Source organism: Oncorhynchus mykiss, chromosome 19, assembly GCF_057628025.1.
Source record: "Oncorhynchus mykiss isolate SJ-2025 chromosome 19, ASM5762802v1, whole genome shotgun sequence".
Taxonomy (NCBI): Eukaryota; Metazoa; Chordata; class Actinopteri; order Salmoniformes; family Salmonidae; genus Oncorhynchus; species Oncorhynchus mykiss.
Window position 1 is genome coordinate 30,608,837 of NC_143040.1, and position 22,408 is coordinate 30,631,244.

Genomic DNA, 22,408 nt, shown 5'->3' on the forward strand with positions numbered 1-22,408 from the left:
TGTAAATAGTCCGGGTTGCCATTTGATTAATTGTTCAGCAGTCTTATGGCTTGGGGGTAGAAGTTGTTAAGGGGCGGTATGCGAATTGGAGTGGTCTAGGGTATCCGGGAGGATGCTGTTGATGTGAGCCATGACCAGCCTTTCAAAGCACTTCATGGCTACCAACGTGAGTGCTACAGGGCTGTAATCATTTAGGCAGGTTACCTTCGCTTCCTTGGGCAGAGGGACTATGATGGTTTGCTTGACCGAATATTACAGACTCGGTCAGGGAGAGGTTGAAAATGTCAGTGAAGACACTTGCCAGTTGGTTCGCGCATGCTTTGAGTACACATCCTGGTAATCCGTCTGGCCCTGCTGCTTTGTGAATGTTGACCTGTTTAAAGGTCTTGCTCACATCGGCTACCGAGAGCTTTATCACACAGTCGTACAGAACAGCTAGTGCTCTCGTGCATGCTTCAGTGTTGCTTGCCTCGAAGTGAGCATAAAAGGCATTTAGCTCGTCTGGTAGGCCTGCGTCACTGGGCAGCTCGTGTCTGGGTTTCCCTTTTGTAATCCGCTTCTGGATGAGCATTTTCTTGTTTGCTTATGGCCTTATAGAGTTGGTTGAGTGCGGTCGTAGTTCCAGCATCGGTTTGTGGTGGTAAATAGACGGCTACGAACAATATAGATGAGAACTCTCTTGGTAGATGTGGTCTACAGCTTATCATAAGGTACTAGGCTAGCTTTGGTGTACCAAGACATTTCTAAGTGACCCCAAACTTTTGAACGGTAGTGTACATATTTAGCACATGTTATTGTGGGAAATGAGTAAAACAGTATGTAACATTATTAAAGTGTGTTAAACTAGTGGTCCATGTCTATGTACATAGGGCAGCAGGCTCTAAGGTACAGGGTTAAGTAGAGTCCAAGAGTCCAAGATGGCGTAGCAGTAGGACGTATTGTCGTGTCGTGTCCCTTGTATATATCGTATATATCGTTTGTTTTCGTTTTTTTTCTTCACATATCTTTAAAACTTTTTGCTGAACCTCAACTTCTTCTAAATACTCTCCTGCAACCCGCCTCACCCAACGTAGCTATTTTTCCTAAAGTATTTATATTTACTTCGGATCTGGAACCCCTCAACTGAAGCCAGCCAACTAACTACCAGCTTCAGCAAAACATTGCTAGCGGTCTTCAGCTAACCGGTCATCAGCTAACCTTTAGCTCGGAAAGCTCTCGCCAGTTCGAACAACGCGACTCTAACCAGAGCATAACGGACCTATTTATTATTTTATTTTTATTTTTCATCCCCGGATTCCCATCGCAAACGGAACATTTTGAGCTCCTGGGCTACAATATCCAGACCCACGACCGGTCCATCGATGTCACCGCATGAAGAGGAATAAACAGACTCCCCCCATCGCGACGTCCCCAAAGGCTAACTCTCTAGCCCTTGCTATCTCCTTGCTTGCAAATTCGGCCTGCTAACTGCTAGCTTGTTTAGCCCGGTCCGCTAACTGCTACCGTGTTTAGCACCGTCTACTAACTGTTAGCTTGTTAGCACAGGCCTGCTAACCGTCTGAATCGCCGCGTCCCAAACACTCACTGAACCCATATTTACTTTCTATCCCTTTTCGATTTTTAATTTGTTCATACCTTCCGGTAACCTGCCTCACCCAATGTGATACGGAACCGCTATTATCTTTACATTTTTAGAACACACTCAAGAACCTCCAGAAGCTAACCAGCTAACTGGCTACAAGCTATTTAGTCATTGTTAGTTTTCTAACCTGGATAACACTCGCCAGTCCAGCTTCCCTGCCCCATCCACCGCTGCCCCTTGGACACTGATCACTTGGCTACATAGCTGATGCATGCTGGACTGTCCATTAATCACGGTAATCCATTCTGCTTGTTTATGTTTTATCTGTCGGCCCCAGCCGCACTTAGGCTCTGTGTGTAGTTAATCCGACCCTCTCTGCCTAATCAATCGCCATTCTACCTGCTGTTGTTGTGCTAGCTGATTAGCTGTTGTTGTCTCACCTACTGTTTTAGCTAGCTCTCCCAACTCAACACCTGTGATTACTGTATGCCTCGCTGTATGTCTCTCTCAAATGTCAATATGCCTTGTATACTGTTGTGCAGGTTAGTTATCATTGTTTTAGTTTACAATGGAGCCCCTAGTTCCACTCTTTATACCCCTGATACCTCCTTTGTCCCACCCCCCACACATGCGGTGACCTCACCCATTACAACCAGCATGTCCAGAGATACAACCTCTCTCATCATCACCCAGTGCCTGGGCTTACCTCCGCTGTACCCGCACCCCACCATACCCCTGTTTGCGCATTATGCCCTGAATATATTCTACCATGCCCAGAAACCTGCTCCTCTTATTCTCTGTCCCCAACGCCCTAGGCGACCAGTTTTGATAGCCTTCAGCCGCACCCTCATACTACTCCTTCTCTGTTCCGCGGGTGATGTGGAGGTAAACCCAGGCCCTGCATGTCCCCAGGCACCCTCATTTGTTGACTTCTGTGATCGAAAAAGCCTTGGTTTCATGCATGTCAACATCAGAAGCCTCCTCCCTAAGTTTGTCTTACTCACTGCTCTAGCACACTCTGCTAACCCTGATGTCCTTGCCGTGTCTGAATCCTGGCTCAGGAAGGCCACCAAAAATTCTGAGATTTCCATACCCAACTATAACATCTTCCGTCAAGATAGAACTGCCAAAGGGGGAGGAGTTGCAGTCTACTGCAGAGATAGCCTGCAAAGTAATGTCATACTTTCCAGGTCCATACTCAAACAGTTCGAACTACTAATTTTGAAAATTACTCTCTCCAGAAATAAGTCTCTCACTGTTGCCGCCTGCTACCGACCCCCCTCAGCTCCCAGCTGTGCCCTGGACACCATTTGTGAATTGATCGCCCCCCATCTAGCTTCAGAGTTTGTTCTGTTAGGTGACCTAAACTGGGATATGCGTAACACCCCGGCAGTCCTACAATCTAAGCTAGATGCCCTCAATCTCACTCAAATCATCAAGGAACCCACCAGGTACAACCCTAACTCTGTAAACAAGGGCACCCTCATAGACGTCATCCTGACCAACTGGCCCTCCAAATACACCTCCGCTGTCTTCAACCAGGATCTCAGCGATCACTGCCTCATTGCCTGTATCCGCTACGGAGCCGCAGTCAAACGACCACCCCTCATCACTGTCAAACGCTCCCTAAAACACTTCTGTGAGCAGGCCTTTCTAATCGACCTGGCCCGGGTATCCTGGAAGGACATTGACCTCATCCCGTCAGTTGAGGATGCCTGGTCTTTCTTTAAAAGTAACTTCCTCACCATTTTAGATAAGCATGCTCCGTTCAAAAAATGCAGAACTAAGAACAGATATAGCCCCTGGTTCACTCCAGACCTGACTGCCCTCGACCAGCACAAAAACATCCTGTGGCGGACTGCACTAACATCGAATAGTCCCCGCGATATGCAACTGTTCAGGGAAGTCAGGAACCAATACACACAGTCAGTCAGGAAAGCTAAAGCCAACTTCTTCAGGCAGAAGTTTGCATCCTGTAGCTCCAACTCCAAAAAGTTCTGGGACACTGTGAAGTCCATGGAGAACAAGAGCACCTCCTCCCAGCTGCCCACTGCACTGAGGCTAGGTAACACGGTCACCACCGATAAATCCATGATTATCGAAAACTTCAACAAGCATTTCTCAACGGCTGGCCATGCCTTCCGCCTGGCTACTCCAACCTCGGCCAACAGCTCCCCCCCCCCCGCAGCTACTCGCCCAAGCCTCTCCAGGTTCTCCTTTACCCAAATCCAGATAGCAGATGTTCTGAAAGAGCTGCAAAACCTGGACCCGTACAAATCAGCTGGGCTTGACAATCTGGACCCTCTATTCCTGAAACTATCCGCCGCCATTGTCGCAACCCCTATTACCAGCCTGTTCAACCTCTCTTTCATATCGTCTGAGATCCCCAAGGATTGGAAAGCTGCCGCAGTCATCCCCCTCTTCAAAGGGGGCGACACCCTGGACCCAAACTGTTACAGACCTATATCCATCCTGCCCTGCCTATCTAAGGTCTTCGAAAGCCAAGTCAACAAACAGGTCACTGACCATCTTGAATCCCACCGTACCTTCTCCGCTGTGCAATCTGGTTTCCGAGCCGGTCACGGGTGTACCTCAGCCACGCTCAAGGTACTAAACGATATCATAACCGCCATCGATAAAAGACAGTACTGTGCAGCCGTCTTCATAGACCTTGCCAAGGCTTTCGACTCTGTCAATCACCGTATTCTTATCGGCAGACTCAGTAGCCTCGGTTTTTCGGATGACTGCCTTGCCTGGTTCACCAATTACTTTGCAGACAGAGTTCAGTGTGTCAAATCGGAGGGCATGCTGTCCGGTCCTCTGGCAGTCTCTATGGGGGTGCCACAGGGTTCAATTCTCGGGCCGACTCTTTTCTCTGTATATATCAATGATGTTTCTCATGCTGCGGGCGATTCCCTGATCCACCTCTACGCAGACGACACCATTCTATATACTTCCGGCCCGTCCTTGGACACTGTGCTATCTAACCTCCAAACGAGCTTCAATGCCATACAGCACTCCTTCCGTGGCCTCCAACTGCTCTTAAACGCTAGTAAAACCAAATGCATGCTGTTCAACCGTTCGCTGCCTGCACCCGCACGCCTGACCAGCATCACCACCCTGGATGGTTCCGACCTTGAATATGTGGACACCTATAAGTACCTAGGTGTCTGGCTAGACTCTAAACTCTCCTTCCAGACCCATATCAAACATCTCCAATCGAAAATCAAATCAAGAGTCGGCTTTCTATTCCGCAACAAAGCCTCCTTCACTCACGCCGCCAAACTTACCCTAGTAAAACTGACTATCCTACCGATCCTCGACTTCGGCGATGTCATCTACAAAATTGCTTCCAACACTCTACTCAGCAAACTGGATGCAGTTTATCACAGTGCCATCCGTTTTGTCACTAAAGCACCTTATACCACCCACCACTGCGACTTGTATGCTCTAGTCGGCTGGCCCTCGCTACATATTCGTCGCCAGACCCACTGGCTCCAGGTCATCTACAAGTCCATGCTAGGTAAAGCTCCGCCTTATCTCAGTTCACTGGTTACGATGGCAACACCCATCCGTAGCACGCGCTCCAGCAGGTGTATCTCACTGATCATCCCTAAAGCCAACACCTCATTTGGCCGCCTTTCGTTCCAGTTCTCTGCTGCCTCTGACTGGAACGAATTTCAAAAATCGCTGAAGTTGGAGACTTTTATCTCCCTCACCAACTTCAAACATCTGCTATCTGAGCAGCTAACCGATCGCTGCAGCTGTACATAGTCTATTGGTAAATAGCCCACCCATTTTCACCTACCTCATCCCCATACTGTTTTTATTTATTTATTTTTCTGCTCTTCTGCACACCAATATCTCTACCTGTACATAACCATCTGATCATTTATCACTCCAGTGTTAATCTGCATAATTGTAATTATTTGCCTACCTTCTCATGCCTTTTGCACACAATGTATATATAGACTCCCTTTTTTTCTACTGTGTTATTGACAAGTTAATTGTTTACTCCATGTGTAACTCTGTGTTGTCTGTTCACACTGCTATGCCTTATCTTGGCCAGGTCGCAGTTGTAAATGAGAACTTGTTCTCAACTAGCCTACCTGGTTAAATAAAGGTGAAATAATAAATAAAAAAAAAGTAGACGGCTAGTAATATCATGTTATGCTATGGATAGTTTTGGGGGAATTATGTAGCATATCAATCCATACATTTTAACACAAGTTCTCAGCCATAAACAAGCATCGCGGACTGCAGCAACTGCTTGACCCCCTGCGATTCGCCACCCTCCACAGATGGGCCCCTAGTGGTCAAAGCATACCTTTCTATGGTTGCGTTTCAATACCTCTCTCCATAAGTGTGCACTTCTACACTCCCCATCATGGATCTAAAAGCATTGGACTGGTGAAGGAATAGGCTGGATAGAGTTCCACTATTGTTCTCACACCAGACCACTCCTTTTTAAATCATTGAGGAGACACTTAAGATGGGGACACTTAAGATGAGGCAAGGTACTTTAGATGGCCATGCTGGGTATAATACATATAGGCCATAAAATAACAACAATCTGAAACTATTCAATGATAAATATTAAAATACATTGCCCTCGAAGTATTCACACCCCTTCACTTTTTTTCACATTTAGTTGTGTTACAGCCTGAATTTGAAATTTATTAAATTGAGATTGTGTGTCACTAACCTACACACTATACCCCATAATGTCAAAGTGCAATTATGTTTTAAAATGTTTTTATAAATCCATAAAAAATTAAAAGCTGAAATGTCTTGAGTGAATAAGTATTCAACCCCTTTGTTATGGCAAGCCTAAAAGTTCAGAAGTACAAATTTACTTAACATGTCACATATTAAGTTGCATGGACTTACTCTGTGTGCAATAATTGTATTTAAATAGAATAGAGCTAAGCATAGGCAAAATCCTAAAGGAAAATCTGGTTCAGTCCGCTTTCCAACAGACATTGGGAAACAAATTCACCTTTCAGCAGGACAATAACCGAAATCAAAAGGCCAAATATACACTGAAACTGCCTACCAAGATGACAGTTTTGACTTAAATCGGCTTGAAAATCTATTGCAAGACTTGAAAACGGCTGTGAAAACCTGACAGAGCTTGAAGAATTTAATAAATAATAATGTGCAAATATTTCACAATCCAGGTGTGCAAAGCCCTTAAAGACTTACCCAGAAAGACTCACAGCTGTAATTGCTGCCAAATGTGAATCTAATATGTATTGACTCTGGGGTGTGAATACTTATGTAAATATAAATATTTAATACATTTTTAATTCAGGCTGTAACACAATAAAATGTTGAATAAGTCAAGGGGTATGAATACTTTCTGAAGGCACTGTAAGCAATGCAGAAGCAGATGTGCTTGTAATCTAACATTTGACTGTCTGTTTATCTTTGTGAAGTAGAGCTGGGCCCGGTTTCCCAAAAGCATCTGAAGGCTAAATGTTATTTCTGGCTCAATTCTTGGCTAGGACCGTGTGGACCTGGGCCCCAGCTGCATTTGAGGCGTGGGTAGAGAAATGAGGCCATGGTAGTGCTGTGGTGTTAGCCAGCCCTCTCTGTAGTAATATGTATAGAGGAGAGGGAGGAGGCTGCGTGAGTAAGCCCTTGTTCCCCGCCTCCAGTCAGCTGTTTGAGTTGTAGAAAATCAGTCAGCCACTAAGATGACGCCTCTTAAGCCTCTGGAACTGGTACTGTATATCTCTTTCTCTCTTTCTCTCTTATTCACTTCGGGCCAAATCCTAATTACAGTTACGTGCAACTCCGAACTCTCATTCAAATATTCAAGTTACAGTACATCAATAAAGGATTTGTTGTCTCGCTCCACATTCATGTACTGAACTAGGCTAAACATAATCACCCTCATTCTGGCCATCCCAGATGCTGACGTCACTGACTAACCTCTGTAGGATTTCCTCAGGATGATTGTGTAAAAGGGTAGCAGAGAGGAGCTTGACAGATGGAAGCACTAATAGCTCTCTCTTCTCTGCATTCTTCAAACATGGACTGTATACAGGCAGCGGAGTTGTCATTGTTGATGTTCTTAGTAATGACAATGCAAGAACCCAGTTGTTACTGTACAAATGACGTTGTTTTGCTTTTACGAGAAGCTGTAAATTCTATACGGCATCTGAAAAATGAAGGAAATTTGGTCAAATGTGACAGGTGAATAATAGAAACACCGGTGTCCTGCCCGGCAAGAATAAATGAATGAATGTCAAGCTTAACTGCCCTGTTTTAGTCATTGGAACTGTGTTAGCATCAATTACCAGGTTTCCAACCATTTCTTGTGGATGAATTACCCGAAGCATGAAAAAAATAGGCTGTGAAACAGGAAATGCCCGTACAATTTTATAAATGTCGACAATTTGTTCATTCGACATGGTGGGGTCTTTTTGGTACATGGGAATTTAACAGAAAAATACATTTGTATGCACACTACATCATCACGCACAGCCCATATTGTTTAATGCCGATTTTTAAATATTCAGCCTGAAGATCTGTCGCCAATTGGATGGAAATTCAGCTAATATGGTGAAAATAGTTTTGTTCTTCCAGTTTTCGTCACTAGCTAGGTTTCCACCCACAAAAAGATATGTGCATTTACCAGCAGTGGTGTGTTTCTGTTATGGTGAGTGAATGAGGACCCAAAAGCGAACTAACTTAAACAGAGCTTCTTTAATAACCAAACATAGGTAGGCTCAGATAGACCGGCAGATTCCGACAGGACAGGACAAGGTTACAGCAAACATGACGATAGTCTGGCTCAGGCATGAAACACAACAAACAAGAATCCGACAAGGACAGGAACAGAAACAGAGAGAGATATAGGGACCTAATCAGAGGGAAAAAGGGAACAGGTGGGAAACGGGGTGAATGGGTAGTTAGAGGAGACAAGGAACAGCTGGGGGAAAGCGGGGGAGAAAAGGTAACCTAACAACGACCAGCAGAGGGAGACAGGGTGAAGGGAAAGGACAGAGACAAGACACAACATGACAGTACATGACAGTACCCCCCCACTCACCGAGCGCCTCCTGGCGCACTCGAGGAGGAAACCTGGCGGCAACGGAGGAAATCCTCGATCAGCGCACGGTCCAGCACGTCCCGAGAGGGAACCCAACTCCTCTCCTCAGGACCGTACCCCTCCCAATCTACGAGGTACTGGTGACCACGGCCCCGAGGACGCATGTCCAAAATTCTACGGACCCTGTAGATGGGTGCGCCCTCGACAAGGATGGGGGGGGGGGGGGGGAAGACGAGCGGGGGCGCGAAGGACGGGCTTGATGCAGGAGACATGGAAGACCGGGTGGACGCGACGAAGGTATCGCGGAAGAAGAAGTCGAACTGCGACAGGATTAATGACCCGAGAAATACGGAACGGACCAATGAACCGCGGGGTCAACTTGCGAGAAGCCGTCTTAAGGGGAAGGTTCTGAGTGGAGAGCCAAACTCTCTGACCGCGACAATATCTAGGACTCTTAGTTCTACGCTTATTAGCAGCCCTCACAGTCTGCGTCCTATAACGGCAAAGTGCAGACCTGACCCTCTTCCAGGTGCGCTCGCAACGTTGGACAAAAGCCTGAGCGGAGGGGACGCTGGACTCGGCGAACTGAGATGAGAACAGCGGAGGCTGGTACCCGAGGCTACTCTGAAAAGGAGATAGCCCGGTCGCAGACGAAGGAAGCGAGTTGTGGGCGTATTCTGCCCAGGGGAGCTGTTCTGACCAAGACGCAGGGTTACGAAAAGAAAGACTGCGTAAGATGCGACCAATAGTCTGATTGGCCCGTTCTGCTTGACCGTTAGACTGGGGGTGAAAGCCGGAAGAGAGACTGACGGAAGCCCCAATCAAACGGCAAAACTCCCTCCAAAATTGAGACGTGAATTGCGGACCTCTGTCCGAAACGACGTCTGACGGAAGGCCATGAATTCTGAAAACATTCTCGATGATGATTTGTGCCGTCTCTTTAGCAGAAGGAAGCTTAGCAAGGGGAATGAAATGAGCCGCCTTAGAGAACCTATCGACAACCGTAAGAATAACAGTCTTCCCCGCTGACGAAGGCAGTCCGGTGACAAAATCTAAGGCGATGTGAGACCACGGTCGAGAGGGAACAGGAAGCGGCCTGAGACGGCCGGCAGGAGGAGAGTTACCGGACTTAGTCTGCGCGCAGACCGAACAAGCAGCCACGAAACGACGCGTGTCATGCTCCCGGGTGGGCCACCAAAAACGCTGGCGAATGGAAGCAAGCGTACCCCGAACGCCAGGGTGGCCGGCTAACTTGGCAGAGTGAGCCCACTGAAGAACGGCCAGACGAGTAGGAACGGGAACGAAAAGAAGGTTCCTAGGACAAGCGCGCGGCGACGGAGTGTGAGTGAGCGCTTGTTTTACCTGCCTCTCAATTCCCCAGACAGTCAACCCGACAACACGCCCCTCAGGGAGAATCCCCTCGGGGTCAGTGGAGGCTACTGAAGAACTGAAGAGACGAGACAAAGCATCAGGCTTGGTGTTCTTAGAGCCCGGACGATAAGAAATCACGAACTCGAAACGAGCGAAAAACAGCGCCCAACGCGCCTGACGCGCATTAAGTCGTTTGGCAGAACGGATGTACTCAAGGTTCCTATGGTCAGTCCAAACGACAAAAGGAACGGTCGCCCCCTCCAACCACTGTCGCCATTCGCCTAGGGCTAACCGGATGGCGAGCAGTTCGCGGTTACCCACATCATAGTTACGTTCCGACGGCGACAGGCGATGAGAAAAATACGCGCATGGGTGGACCTTGTCGTCAGAGAGGGAGCGCTGAGAAAGGATGGCTCCCACGCCCACCTCTGACGCGTCAACCTCGACAACGAACTGTCTAGAGACGTCAGGTGTAACAAGGATAGGAGCGGATGTAAAACGATTCTTGAGGAGATCAAAAGCTCCCTGGGCGGAAACGGACCACTTAAAGCACGTCTTGACAGAAGTAAGGGCTGTGAGAGGAGCTGCCACCTGACCGGAATTACGGATGAAACGACGATAGAAGTTCGCGAAGCCGAGAAAGCGCTGCAGCTCGACGCGTGACTTAGGGACGGGCCAATCAATGACAGCTTGGACCTTAGCGGGATCCATCTTAATGCCTTCAGCGGAAATAACAGAACCGAGAAATGTGACGGAGGAGGCATGAAAAGTGCACTTCTCAGCCTTCACAAAAAGACAATTCTCTAAAAGGCGCTGGAGGACACGTCGAACGTGCTGAACATGAATCTGGAGTGACGGTGAAAAAATCAGGATATCGTCAAGGTAAACGAAAACAAAGATGTTCAGCATGTCTCTCAGGACATCATTGACTAATGCCTGAAAGACAGCTGGAGCGTTAGCGAGGCCGAAAGGAAGAACCCGGTATTCAAAGTGCCCTAACGGAGTGTTAAACGTCGTCTTCCACTCGTCCCCCTCCCTGATGCGCACGAGATGGTAAGCGTTACGAAGGTCCAACTTAGTGAAAAACCTGGCTCCCTGCAGGATCTCGAAGGCTGAAGACATAAGAGGAAGCGGATAACGATTCTTCACTGTTATGTCATTCAGCCCTCGATAATCTATGCAGGGGCGCAGAGACCCGTCCTTCTTCTTGACAAAAAAAAACCCCGCTCCGGCGGGAGAGGAGGAGGGGACTATGGTACCGGCGTCAAGAGCTACAGACAAATAATCTTCGAGAGCCTTACGTTCGGGAGCCGACAGAGAGTATAGTCTACCCCGGGGGGGGGTGGTTCCCGGAAGGAGATCAATACTACAATCATACGACCGGTGTGGAGGAAGAGAGGTGGCCCTGGACCGACTGAACACCGTGCGCAGATCGTGATATTCCTCCGGCACCCCTGTCAAATCACCAGGCTCCTCCTGTGAAGAAGAGACAGAGGAAACAGGAGGGATAGCAGACATTAAACATTTCACATGACAAGAGACGTTCCAGGAGAGGATAGAATTACTAGACCAATTAATGGAAGGATTATGACAAACTAGCCAGGGATGGCCCAAAACAACAGGTGTAAAAGGTGAACGAAAAATTAAAAAAGAAATGGTTTCACTATGATTACCAGAAACAGTGAGGGTTAAAGGTAGCGTCTCACGCTGAATCCTGGGGAGAGGACTACCATCCAGGGCGAACAAGGCCGTGGGCTCCTTTAACTGTCTGAGAGGAATGTCATGTTCCCGAGCCCAGGTCTCGTCCATAAAACAGCCCTCCGCCCCAGAGTCTATTAAGGCACTGCAGGAAGCTGACGAACCGGTCCAGCGTAGATGGACCGACAAGGTAGTGCAGGATCTTGAAGGAGAGACAGGAGTAGTAGCGCTCACCAGTAGCCCTCCGCTTACTGACGAGCTCTGGCCTTTTACTGGACATGAAGTGACAAAATGACCAGCGGAACCGCAATAGAGACAGAGGCGGTTGGTGATTCTCCGTTCCCTCTCCTTAGTCGAGATGCGGATACCTCCCAGCTGCATGGGCTCAGCACCCGAGCCGGCAGAGGAAGATGGTAGTGATGCGGAGAGGGAGGCGACGGAGAGCGCGAGCTCCTTTCCACGAGCTCGGTGACGAAGATCAACCCGTCGCTCAATGCGAATAGCGAGTTCAATCAAGGAATCCACGCTGGAAGGAACCTCCCGGGAGAGAATCTCATCCTTTACCTCTGCGCGGAAACCCTCCAGAAGACGAGCGAGCAAGGCCGGCTCGTTCCAGCCACTGGAGACAGCAAGAGTGCGAAACTCAATAGAGTAGTCTGTTATGGATCGATTGCCTTGACATAGGGAAGACAGGGCCCTGGAAGCCTCCTCCCCAAAAACAGATCGATCAAAAACCCGTATCATCTCCTCCTTAAAGTCTTGATACTGGTTAGTACACTCAGCCCTTGCCTCCCAGATTGCCGTGCCCCACTCACGAGCCCGTCCAATAAGGAGAGATATGACGTAGGCGACACGAGCAGTGCTCCTGGAGTAAGTGTTGGGCTGGAGAGAAAACACAATATCACACTGGGTGAGGAACGAGCGGCATTCAGTGGGCTCCCCAGAGTAACACGGCGGGTTATTGATTCTGGGCTCCGGAGATTCGAAAGCCCTGGAAGTGGCCGGTGGATCGAGGCGGAGATGGTGAACCTGTTCTGTGAGGTTGGAGACTTGGGTGGCCAGGGTCTCAACGGCATGTCGAGCAGCAGACACTTCCTGCTCGTGTCTGCCTAGCATCGCTCCCTGGATCCCGACGGCTGAGTGGAGAGGATCCGAAGTCGCTGGGTCCATTCTTGGTCGGATTCTTCTGTTATGGTGAGTGAATGAGGACCCAAAAGCGAACTAACTTAAACAGAGCTTCTTTAATAACCAAACATAGGTAGGCTCAGATAGACCGGCAGATTCCGACAGGACAGGACAAGGTTACAGCAAACATGACGATAGTCTGGCTCAGGCATGAAACACAACAAACAAGAATCCGACAAGGACAGGAACAGAAACAGAGAGAGATATAGGGACCTAATCAGAGGGAAAAAGGGAACAGGTGGGAAACGGGGTGAATGGGTAGTTAGAGGAGACAAGGAACAGCTGGGGGAAAGCGGGGGAGAAAAGGTAACCTAACAACGACCAGCAGAGGGAGACAGGGTGAAGGGAAAGGACAGAGACAAGACACAACATGACAGTACATGACAGTTTCCATCAAACTGGCTTGTTGCGAATAGCAAGCTGTGTGTAATGAATAAATACTTTAAAAAAATACTTTGTCCTATTACTTTTCATTTATTGAATAAAAACAGAAGTTTTGTATTTCTATCCCATGTTGTATTCTGTCAATGGTTTTGCCACAAAAAGCCTTGCGGTAAATGGCAAATTTGCCAATGCACATGCACTCTTGCCAATAGCTCTCAAATATAGTGCAGCGGGTACATTTTGAGATTGTGGATAACAGAAACATAATATTTATTTTTTCAATTGGCAGCCAAACACAAATTAAGCATACAAATGAAGACCCTTGATATTTATTGGAAATTAGTATCAAGCTCATCACCGTGCACTTTCATCACCATGTAGAGTTCATCATCATTTATTTAATCTGTAGCCTAATAAACTGCATTCTTTTCCAAGTCATAGTCAGTGGACCACATAGCATCACGTGACTGTAGTTTATTTGACAGTTATTCTATCAACAACAGAATTTAAAAAAAGTTTTTCCACTGCCATTGTCGCATGATCTATTTCACAGACAAAAACATTATTCTTCCCTGTTGAATGTATATTGTTTTGTCAACATTTAGGGAAGTTTACTGACAATGTGTTTCCGTCAGGCCTATAGTGATTTAAAAAATATTTTTTTATCCGACACGTACTTGACTCGCATAAAAATGGTTGAATGGAAACATGGTTATAGTCACATAAGCATTTGGTCCATTACCAATATGTAATTGGGCTTCTGATACTGAGCAACACCAAGGATAAATAGTATTTATTGGTACACTATATATAACAAACATTAGGAACACCTTCCTAATGTTGAGTTGCATCCCTCCATTTTGCCCTCAGAACATCCTCAATTTGTCGAAACCGTTCCATAGGGATGCTGGCCCATTTTGACTTCAATGCTTCCCCCAGTTGTATTTATTTGTATTTATTAGGGATCCCCATTAGCTTCTACCAAGGCAGCAGCTACTGTTCCTGGGGTCCAAACACATTAAGGCACTTATATCACACACAAAACAAAATAGAAAACAGTACATACAAATACATTATTACACCACTATATATCTACAATACAAAATGTATAATACCACCATACAACAATATTACAATATACATGTGTGTTGAGTACGTGTGCTAGCGTTTGTGTGCATATGCCTGTGTCTGTACCCGTGCGTGTGTGTCTCTTCACAGTACCCACTGTTCCATAAGGTGTATTTTTATCTGTTTTTAAATCTGATTCTATTTCTTGCATCAGTTACCTCATGTGGAATAGAGTTCCATGTAGTCATGGCTCTATGTAGTACTGTGTGCCTCCCATAGTCTGTTCTGGACTTGGAATGTGAAGAGACCTCTGGTGTCTTGTCTTGTGGGATATGCATGGGGATCTGTGCTGTGTGCTAGTAGTTGTCTAGTTGACTTCAATATTTTGTCTTGCCCATTCACCCTCTGAATGGCAAACATACACAATTCATGTCTCAATTGTCTCAAGGCTTAAAAACCCTTCTTTAACCTGTCTCCTTCCCTTCACCCTTTATTTGGCTCCGAGTGGCGCAGTGGTCTAAGACACTGCATCATAGTGCAAGCGATCACTGCAGCACCTGGTTTGAATCCAGGCTGCATCACATCTTGGGATGGGCGGCGCACAATTGACCCAGTGTCGTCCGTGTTTGGCCGGGGATGGCCTTCATTGTAAATAAGAATCTGTTCTTAACTGACTTGCCTAGTTAAATTAAATATATATATATATTTTTACACTGACTGAAGTGGATTTAACAAATTACATCAATAAGGGATCATAGCTTTCAACTGGATTATCTTGGTCAGTCTACGTCATGGAAAGAGCAGGTGTCCTCAATGTTTTGTATACGCGTGAAAATGTAGAGTTTCCATCAACTTTGCTCGAACGCAATGTAAATATCAAAGAACTTCACTGTTAACGGTCAGAGTAGTGGGTGGAACCATCCACTTCAGAAAAAGGTGTGATATTAATCAAGTTTCCATTTATTATGTGTTGTCGAATTCATACAAATATTTACTGCAACTGTAGTAAGGTGGGCAATACGAGAGGTCTTCAGATTGACCTTTTTTGTATTATTTTCCTTGAAAGAACAACTAGTGGGTTTTGAGGGCTTCTCCACTATTTGGAAAGTTGGTCTGCCTAATCTTCAGTCTGGGAGCAGTTTCGTGTGTCCTCCCTCTGTACATAAAAACAGTTTAAAACTGTATAACACAATAGTGTCTTTTGAAAACTGGTTAATATATCCCAAAGTCAGTAGCAAATGGGATTATGTATATATTTATGTTGCTGTTAATGTATTTAAAATCTATTTAGGCAAGTTAACCTAGTGTTTGTTGGCTTAGCTATTTTTATTTGACCTTTTATTTAACTAGGCAAGTCAGTTAAGAACAAATTCTTATTTACAATGACGGCCTACCCTGGCCAAACCCTAACGACGCTGTGCCAATTGTGTGCCACCCTATGGGACTCCCAATCACGGCCGGTTGTGATACAGCCTGGAATCGAACCAGGGTCTGTAGTGACATCTCTAGCACTGAGCTGCAGTCCCTTAGACAACTGCTTGAGAGAATGTGTGTGCATTACCGGTGGAGAGCTTTGAAAACTGGTGAATGCCGAACTTGATTGTGATTGGTTACACCTCCCTTGTCTTTGCGAGGACTAGTTCATTTAGAACCGGGCTCAGAGTATTCACGCTTGGGTTTCTGAAGGCTCATGCTTTTTAATATGGTGGGATCTGGCTAAATGTGTGGTGAGAGAAGGCAGGGATATTTTATAGGGGAGAGTGGAGCTCAATTTATCCCAATCTCCCTTACAGATGATCACCTTTGTGCCTCTTTAATTGACATGACTTAAAAATGATAGCGCTATTATAACCATATGAAGCGATACTAGTTCTGGGAGGAGACTGCTGAGCTTTGCTACCATTCAGATTCGGTCAGTTACTGAATCCCGGGGCTATATTATGTAGGAGTGCTGATCAGTTTTGCCTTTTAAATCATAGTGATTATAAGATTATTATGGACAGGAGGGACCTGATTCTAGATCAGCACTCCTACTCTGAGACCCACAGTTCATTCACTGACTAGTCTGTTTCTCCCTACTGCAGGTGATGTGTCTCCCATCAGCATGTCTCCTATCAGCCAGTCCCAGTTCATCCCACTGGGGGAGATCCTGTGTCTGGCTATCTCAGCAATGAACTCTGCTCGCAAGTCCGTCAGCCAGGAGGCGCTGATGGAACACCTCGCCACCTGCTTCCCAGGTACAGTAGCTACAGTGTGAAATTTATAGCGTTAGCGCAATTACTAAGTCTATGGGTATGTTGAGGCTGTGTTGATTAGGCACAAAATGGAATAAACAAACTGAAATAGGGAGGAACTGCCTTGCCTTCTCCAATAAGTAACGTTCATTTTCATTTTCCATTGTGAAACATTTTTAAACACTTTCTGTTGCGTGCCCTAATTAACACAACCCCTGCAACCCCTTAAAAAACACACACACACACACACACACACACACACACACACACACACACACACACACACACACACACACACACACACACACACACACACACACACACACACACACACACACACACACACACACACACACACACACACAATGTCCTTATGGTAGTGTATGCATTCATGGCCCATTTGATAGTTGTCGAGAGGCAGTTTGTTAAAGGCATTCAAAATCCCTGTCCCCTTCACTCATTCCAGGGTTCCACGCTGCAGCAGCGTTATATACTGAGCAAAAATATAAACGCAACATGCAACAATTTCAAAGGATTTACTGAGTTACAGTTCATATAAGGAAATCAGTTCAGTTAAATAAATAAATTAGGCACTAAAATATGGATTTCACATGACCTGAGAATACAGATATGCATCTGTTGGTCACAGGTACCTTAAAGAAAAGAAAAAAGGTAGAGGTGTGGATCAGAAAACCAGTCAGTATCTGGTGTGACACATCTCCTTCACATAGAGTTGATCAGGCTGTTGATTGTGGCCTGTGGAATGTTCTCCCACTCCTCTTCAATGGCTGTGTGAAGTTTCTGTATATTGGCGGGAACTGTTGTGCACGTCAATCCAAAGCATTCCAAACATGCTCAATTGGTGACATGTCGGGTGAGTATGCAGGCCATGGGACATTTTCAGTTTCCAGGAATTGTGTACAGAGCCTTGCGATTTGGGGCCATACATTATCATGCTGAAACATGAGGTGACGGCGGCGGATGAATGACACGACAATAGGCCTCAGAATCTCATCACGGTATCTCTGTGATTCAAATGTATTTGTCACATGCGCAGAATACAACCTTACAGTGAAATACTTACTTACAAGCCCCTGACCAACAATGCAGTTTTAAGAAAAATACCTACAGAAAATAAGAAATAAAAGTAACAAATAATTAAAGAGCAGCAGTAAGATGACAATAGCGAGGCTATATACAAGGGGTACTGGTACAGAGTCAATGTGCGGGGTACCGGTTGGTCAAGGTAATTGAGGTAATATGTACATGTAGGTAGAGTTATTAAAGTGACTATGCATAGATAATAACAGAGTAGCAATACAAATAGTCTGGGTAGCCATTTGATTAGATTAGATGTTCTTATGACTTGGGGGTAGAAGCTGTTCAGGACCTAGACTTGGCGCTCCGGTACCGCTTGCCATAGAGTAGCAGAGAGAACAGTCTATGACTAGGGTGGCTGGAGTCTCATGCCCTCTTCACGACTGTCACGTGGAGAGGTATACGCCCACTAAAAACCACTTAGCACCTAGAGTGATGGAGTAGTAACTATTACCCATGAAAAATGAGTGATGTTGGCGAGAACAGTGGCAGTGATAGCGATAGAGAAGAAGCAGCTTCCAGCAAAGACATTATTGATAAAAAGGGTTCAACTGTCTCAGATATTTGGAAGTGGTTTGGCTTTTTGAAGTCCGACAAAGAGCAGAGAAATGTTCGGCGCAAATTGTGCCGTAGACAGGTGGCTACCAAGTCTGGTAATACGACAAACCCTTTTCACCTTTTTGAAGCAAAATCACTATTTGGAACATGCAGAAAGTTTGTTTATGCAACGGTATTGATAAACGGCACTCAAGCACCAGCCAATCGAGGGATGTTCACCCGAAGCAGTCAACACTGACAGCGTTTATGCCCTATGAGCAAACATCAAAAAGTCACAAAGACCTCACAAATGCTATTTATACATTGCATCGCTAAGGACATGCTACCAATTAACACAGTCGAAAAGGAACGTTTCAAGAGGCTTTTCAATTTAATTGAATCGCCGAATGTAGGTAAAAAGTTGAGGAACGGCTCAAGACAGATTTGACGTATTTTGCTACTACCACCGATCTGTGGTCTAGTCACATGCCAGAGCCTTATATTAGCCTCACTATCCACTATGTTGACAAAGAGTGGAATCTTCAAAACAAATGCCTTCAAACATCATACTTTCCCGAAGACCATATGGGTGAAGCTATAGCAGAGGTACTCATTGACGCTCTCGCCTCCTGGGGACTGTCAAGACAGACAGGTCTGCATAACAGCGGATAGTGGTGCGAATGAAGGCCGCTCAAATCAACTAATGGACCGGACTGCAATGTTATGGACATCGTCTGCGCTTGGCCATTGGTAAGTAACCTTGTCAATTATGTATATTGTATATATTTTTTAATCTACTGATTCAAGTTAAATATTACATTTGTACATAATTAAAAGGGATTATTGTGATTTTAACATTTTATTAAAATGTCTTGATTTCTCTTAGAGAGAGTGGGTAGAGACAAACGGGTGGATCGAGCAATTGGAGTGTGTAAGAAAGTGGTAGGTGCCTTTTCCTATTCGTGGAAAAAGAAGAGAGGCCTGGCAGTTGCTCAAAAAGAACACAGCCTACCCCAGCACAAGTTGGTGACAGAGTCGCCTACCTGGCGGAGATCACGTCAAAAGATGGTGCAAAGAGTACTGGAGCAGGAGAAAGCCATTTCACAGGTTTTGTGCAGCGACAAGAAGACATTTAGCTCCCACCTATACAGATATAGATGTTCTGGAGTCCATCAACCAGGCATTGACCCCACTCCTAGAATTTACAGATGCTCTGTCTGGTGAGTCTTATGTCAGTGTGTCTTACTTGAAGCCAGTACTACACCTGTTCAATACAGAGGTCATGAAACCTGATGATGGTGAAACAGAGCTCACCCAAACCATCAAAACAATAGTCATGGACTATCTGAATGAGACATATGATGACCTAGCCACATATGACCTCCTGGACATAGCCTCGTTGGTCGACCCTCGGTTTAAAACACATTACATCATAGAGGAGGAGGTGGGCCACATAAAAGCAAGAGCTGTCTCAGAGATGGTCAATGAGGGACATGAAAACCCAAGCCCAGCACAGGGAGATGTTGCTGCTGCTTCACCACAACTGCCAGCTAAAAAGTGAAAGTCACTGGGCATTTTTTCAAAAAAACTTTCTTACTACAGGTCTTACTGAAATCCAGCTGGTAGAAAAGGAACTCAGTTGCTACCCTCAGTCTCCTGATGCTGACAGTGAATCCAGTCCACTGGACTGGTGGAAGATCCATCAAATAAACCAAAGCATTAAAGCCTTCGGTTTGTTCATGCAGGCTTGAGTCTGAAGCAGAAAGGATCCTTTTAAACATTATTTGATTAAAATTGTGATAATTATCATTAAAGCTAGAGACAGTAGACGTACTTTACTTTCTTTCTTGTAACTTGTAAGACAACTACCCCAACATAAATGATAATGTGCTATTTAGGCTAACAGTTATAATGCATATTGACTTTTGCTATTTAAAAAAAATATATATATTTCTTGCTCATGACTTGTAAGGCTTCACAGCTTCATTTTTTTGGAGTTAATGTTATTTGTGAGTTCTGCTTCTGACAATAAATAAGAAACATTAAAGCCTTTGGTTTGTTTAGGCATTCTTGAGTCTGAAGCAGATATGCACCTTTTTAAACATTATTTGATTAACATTGTGATAATTATTGTTATCGAATGGAAAAAAAACTATAAATAATATAAAACTTTCAGTGTGACTGAAGTATGTTTTGAGTTGAATGATGTAATGATTAGAAAGTTGTAGGCCATTATTTGGGTAGAGAAATATGATGACAGCTCTAGTGATGGACGCGCTTTTAAAATTATTTTTGTGATTATTGAAGAACTATGTAGAATACAGAAAGTTTTCAGACCCCTTGACTACTTCTAAATTGGATTAAGTTTTTTTTTTTACCCCTCAACAATCTACACACATTAACCCATAATGAAAAAGCAGACTGTTTTTTTTAAATGTTTGCAAATGAAATATCACATTTGCATAAGTATTCAGACCTTTTACTTAGTACTTTGTTGAAGCACCTTTGGCAGCGATGACAGCCTCGAGTCTTCTTGGGTGTGACGCTATTTGGGGAGTTTCTCCCATTCTTCTTTGCAGATCCTCTCAAGCACTGTCAGGTTGGATGGGGAGGGTCGCTGCACAGCTATTTTCAGGTCTCTCCAGAGATGTTCGATCGGGTTCATGTCCGGGCTCTGGATGGGCCACTCAAGGACATTCAGAGACTTGTCCCGAAGCAACTTCTGTGTTGTCTTGGTTGTGTGCTTAAGATCGTTGTCCTGTTGGAAGATAAACCTTCATCCCAGTCTGAGGTCCTGAGTGCTCTGGATCAGGTTTTCATCAAGGAACTCTCTGTACATTGCTCCGTTCATCTTTCCCTCGATCCTGACTAGTCTCCCAATCCCTGCCACTGAAAAACATCCTCACAGCATGATGCTGCCATCACCATGCTTCACCTGGTGCCAGGTTTCCTTCAGGTGTGATGCTTGGCATTCAGGCCAAGGAGTTCAATCTTGGTTTCATCAGACCACAGAATCTCGTTTCTCATGGTCTGAGAGTCCTTTAGGGGCCTTTTGGAAAACTCCAAGCAGGCTGTCATGTGCCTTTTACTGAGGAGGGGCTTATGTCTGGCCACTACCATAAAGGCCTGATTGGTGGAATGCTGCAGAGATGGTTGTCCTTCTGGAAGGTTCACCCATCTCCACAGAGGAACACTGGAGCTCTTTCAGAGTGACCATCGGGTTCTTGGTCACCTACCTGACCAAGGCCCTTCTCCCCCGATTGCTCAGTTTGGCCGGGCAGTCAGCTCTAGGAAGAGTCTCGGTCGTTCCAAACGTCTTCCATTTAAGAATGATGGAGGCCACTGTGTTCTTGGGGACCTTCAATGCTGCAGACATTTTTTGGAATCCTTCCCCAGATCTGTGCCTTGACACAATCCTGTTTCGCAGCTCTACGGATAATTGCTTCTAGCTCATGGCTTGGTTTTTGCTCTGACATGCACTGTCAACTGTGGGACCTTATACATACAGGTGTGTGCCTTTCCAAATCATGTCCAATCAACTGAATTTACCACAGATGGACACCAATCAAGTTGTAGAAACATCTCAAGGATGATCAATGGAAACAGGATGCACCGGAGCTCAATTTTGAGTCTCATAGTAAAGGGTGTGAATACATATATAAAAAAATATATATTCTAAAAACCTGTTTTTGCTTTGTCATTATGGGATATTGTGTGTTGATTAATGATTAAAAATATTTAATCAATTTTAGAATAAGGCTGTAAAGTGGGGAAAGTCAATGGGTCTGAATACTTTCCGAACTGTGTATGTAGACCTACTGATAGCTAGCTTTTGGCTAAAAGTAAATTTCCTGAAGAAAATGTGGTGTGTGTGTGTGTGGTGCCAGCTTCTTTTGAAGTATGTGTGGTTTAGAAATATGTTATAGTCGTGGTAGTGTCTGCAGTAGTAATGATGATGACTGATTATAGTTGGAAAAAGTAGGTAGATGAAAAGATAGGATAGCTTGAACATATGAATGTTGGTTTGGTGTATCTCGCTTGAACTGTTCAAGAGTTACTGGTGGTGATTTATTTTATAGAAATGTATGCAAATGTATAAAGTTAAATTTAACTTTTTAAAGAATGTGAAATTAGGATAGCCTGAACATGTGAAAGATGGTGGTTGTGTCTACAGTGGTTTTTATTATTTAT

At 45.2% G+C, this 22,408-nt stretch overlaps 1 protein-coding gene and 1 pseudogene across 1 annotated transcript in view; both read left to right on the top strand.

Moving 5' to 3' along the window:
• The window catches only part of LOC110497498 (storkhead-box protein 2), a 47,425-nt gene that overhangs the window by 5,179 nt on the left and 19,838 nt on the right, over positions 1 to 22,408 (top strand). The window contains exon 2 of the mRNA XM_021573630.3: positions 16,433 to 16,585. Within this exon, the coding sequence (XP_021429305.3) occupies positions 16,433 to 16,585 (153 nt within the window). The remainder of the gene's footprint in view (positions 1 to 16,432; positions 16,586 to 22,408) is intronic.
• On the top strand, positions 18,674 to 19,778 carry LOC149975168 (E3 SUMO-protein ligase ZBED1-like; annotated as a pseudogene).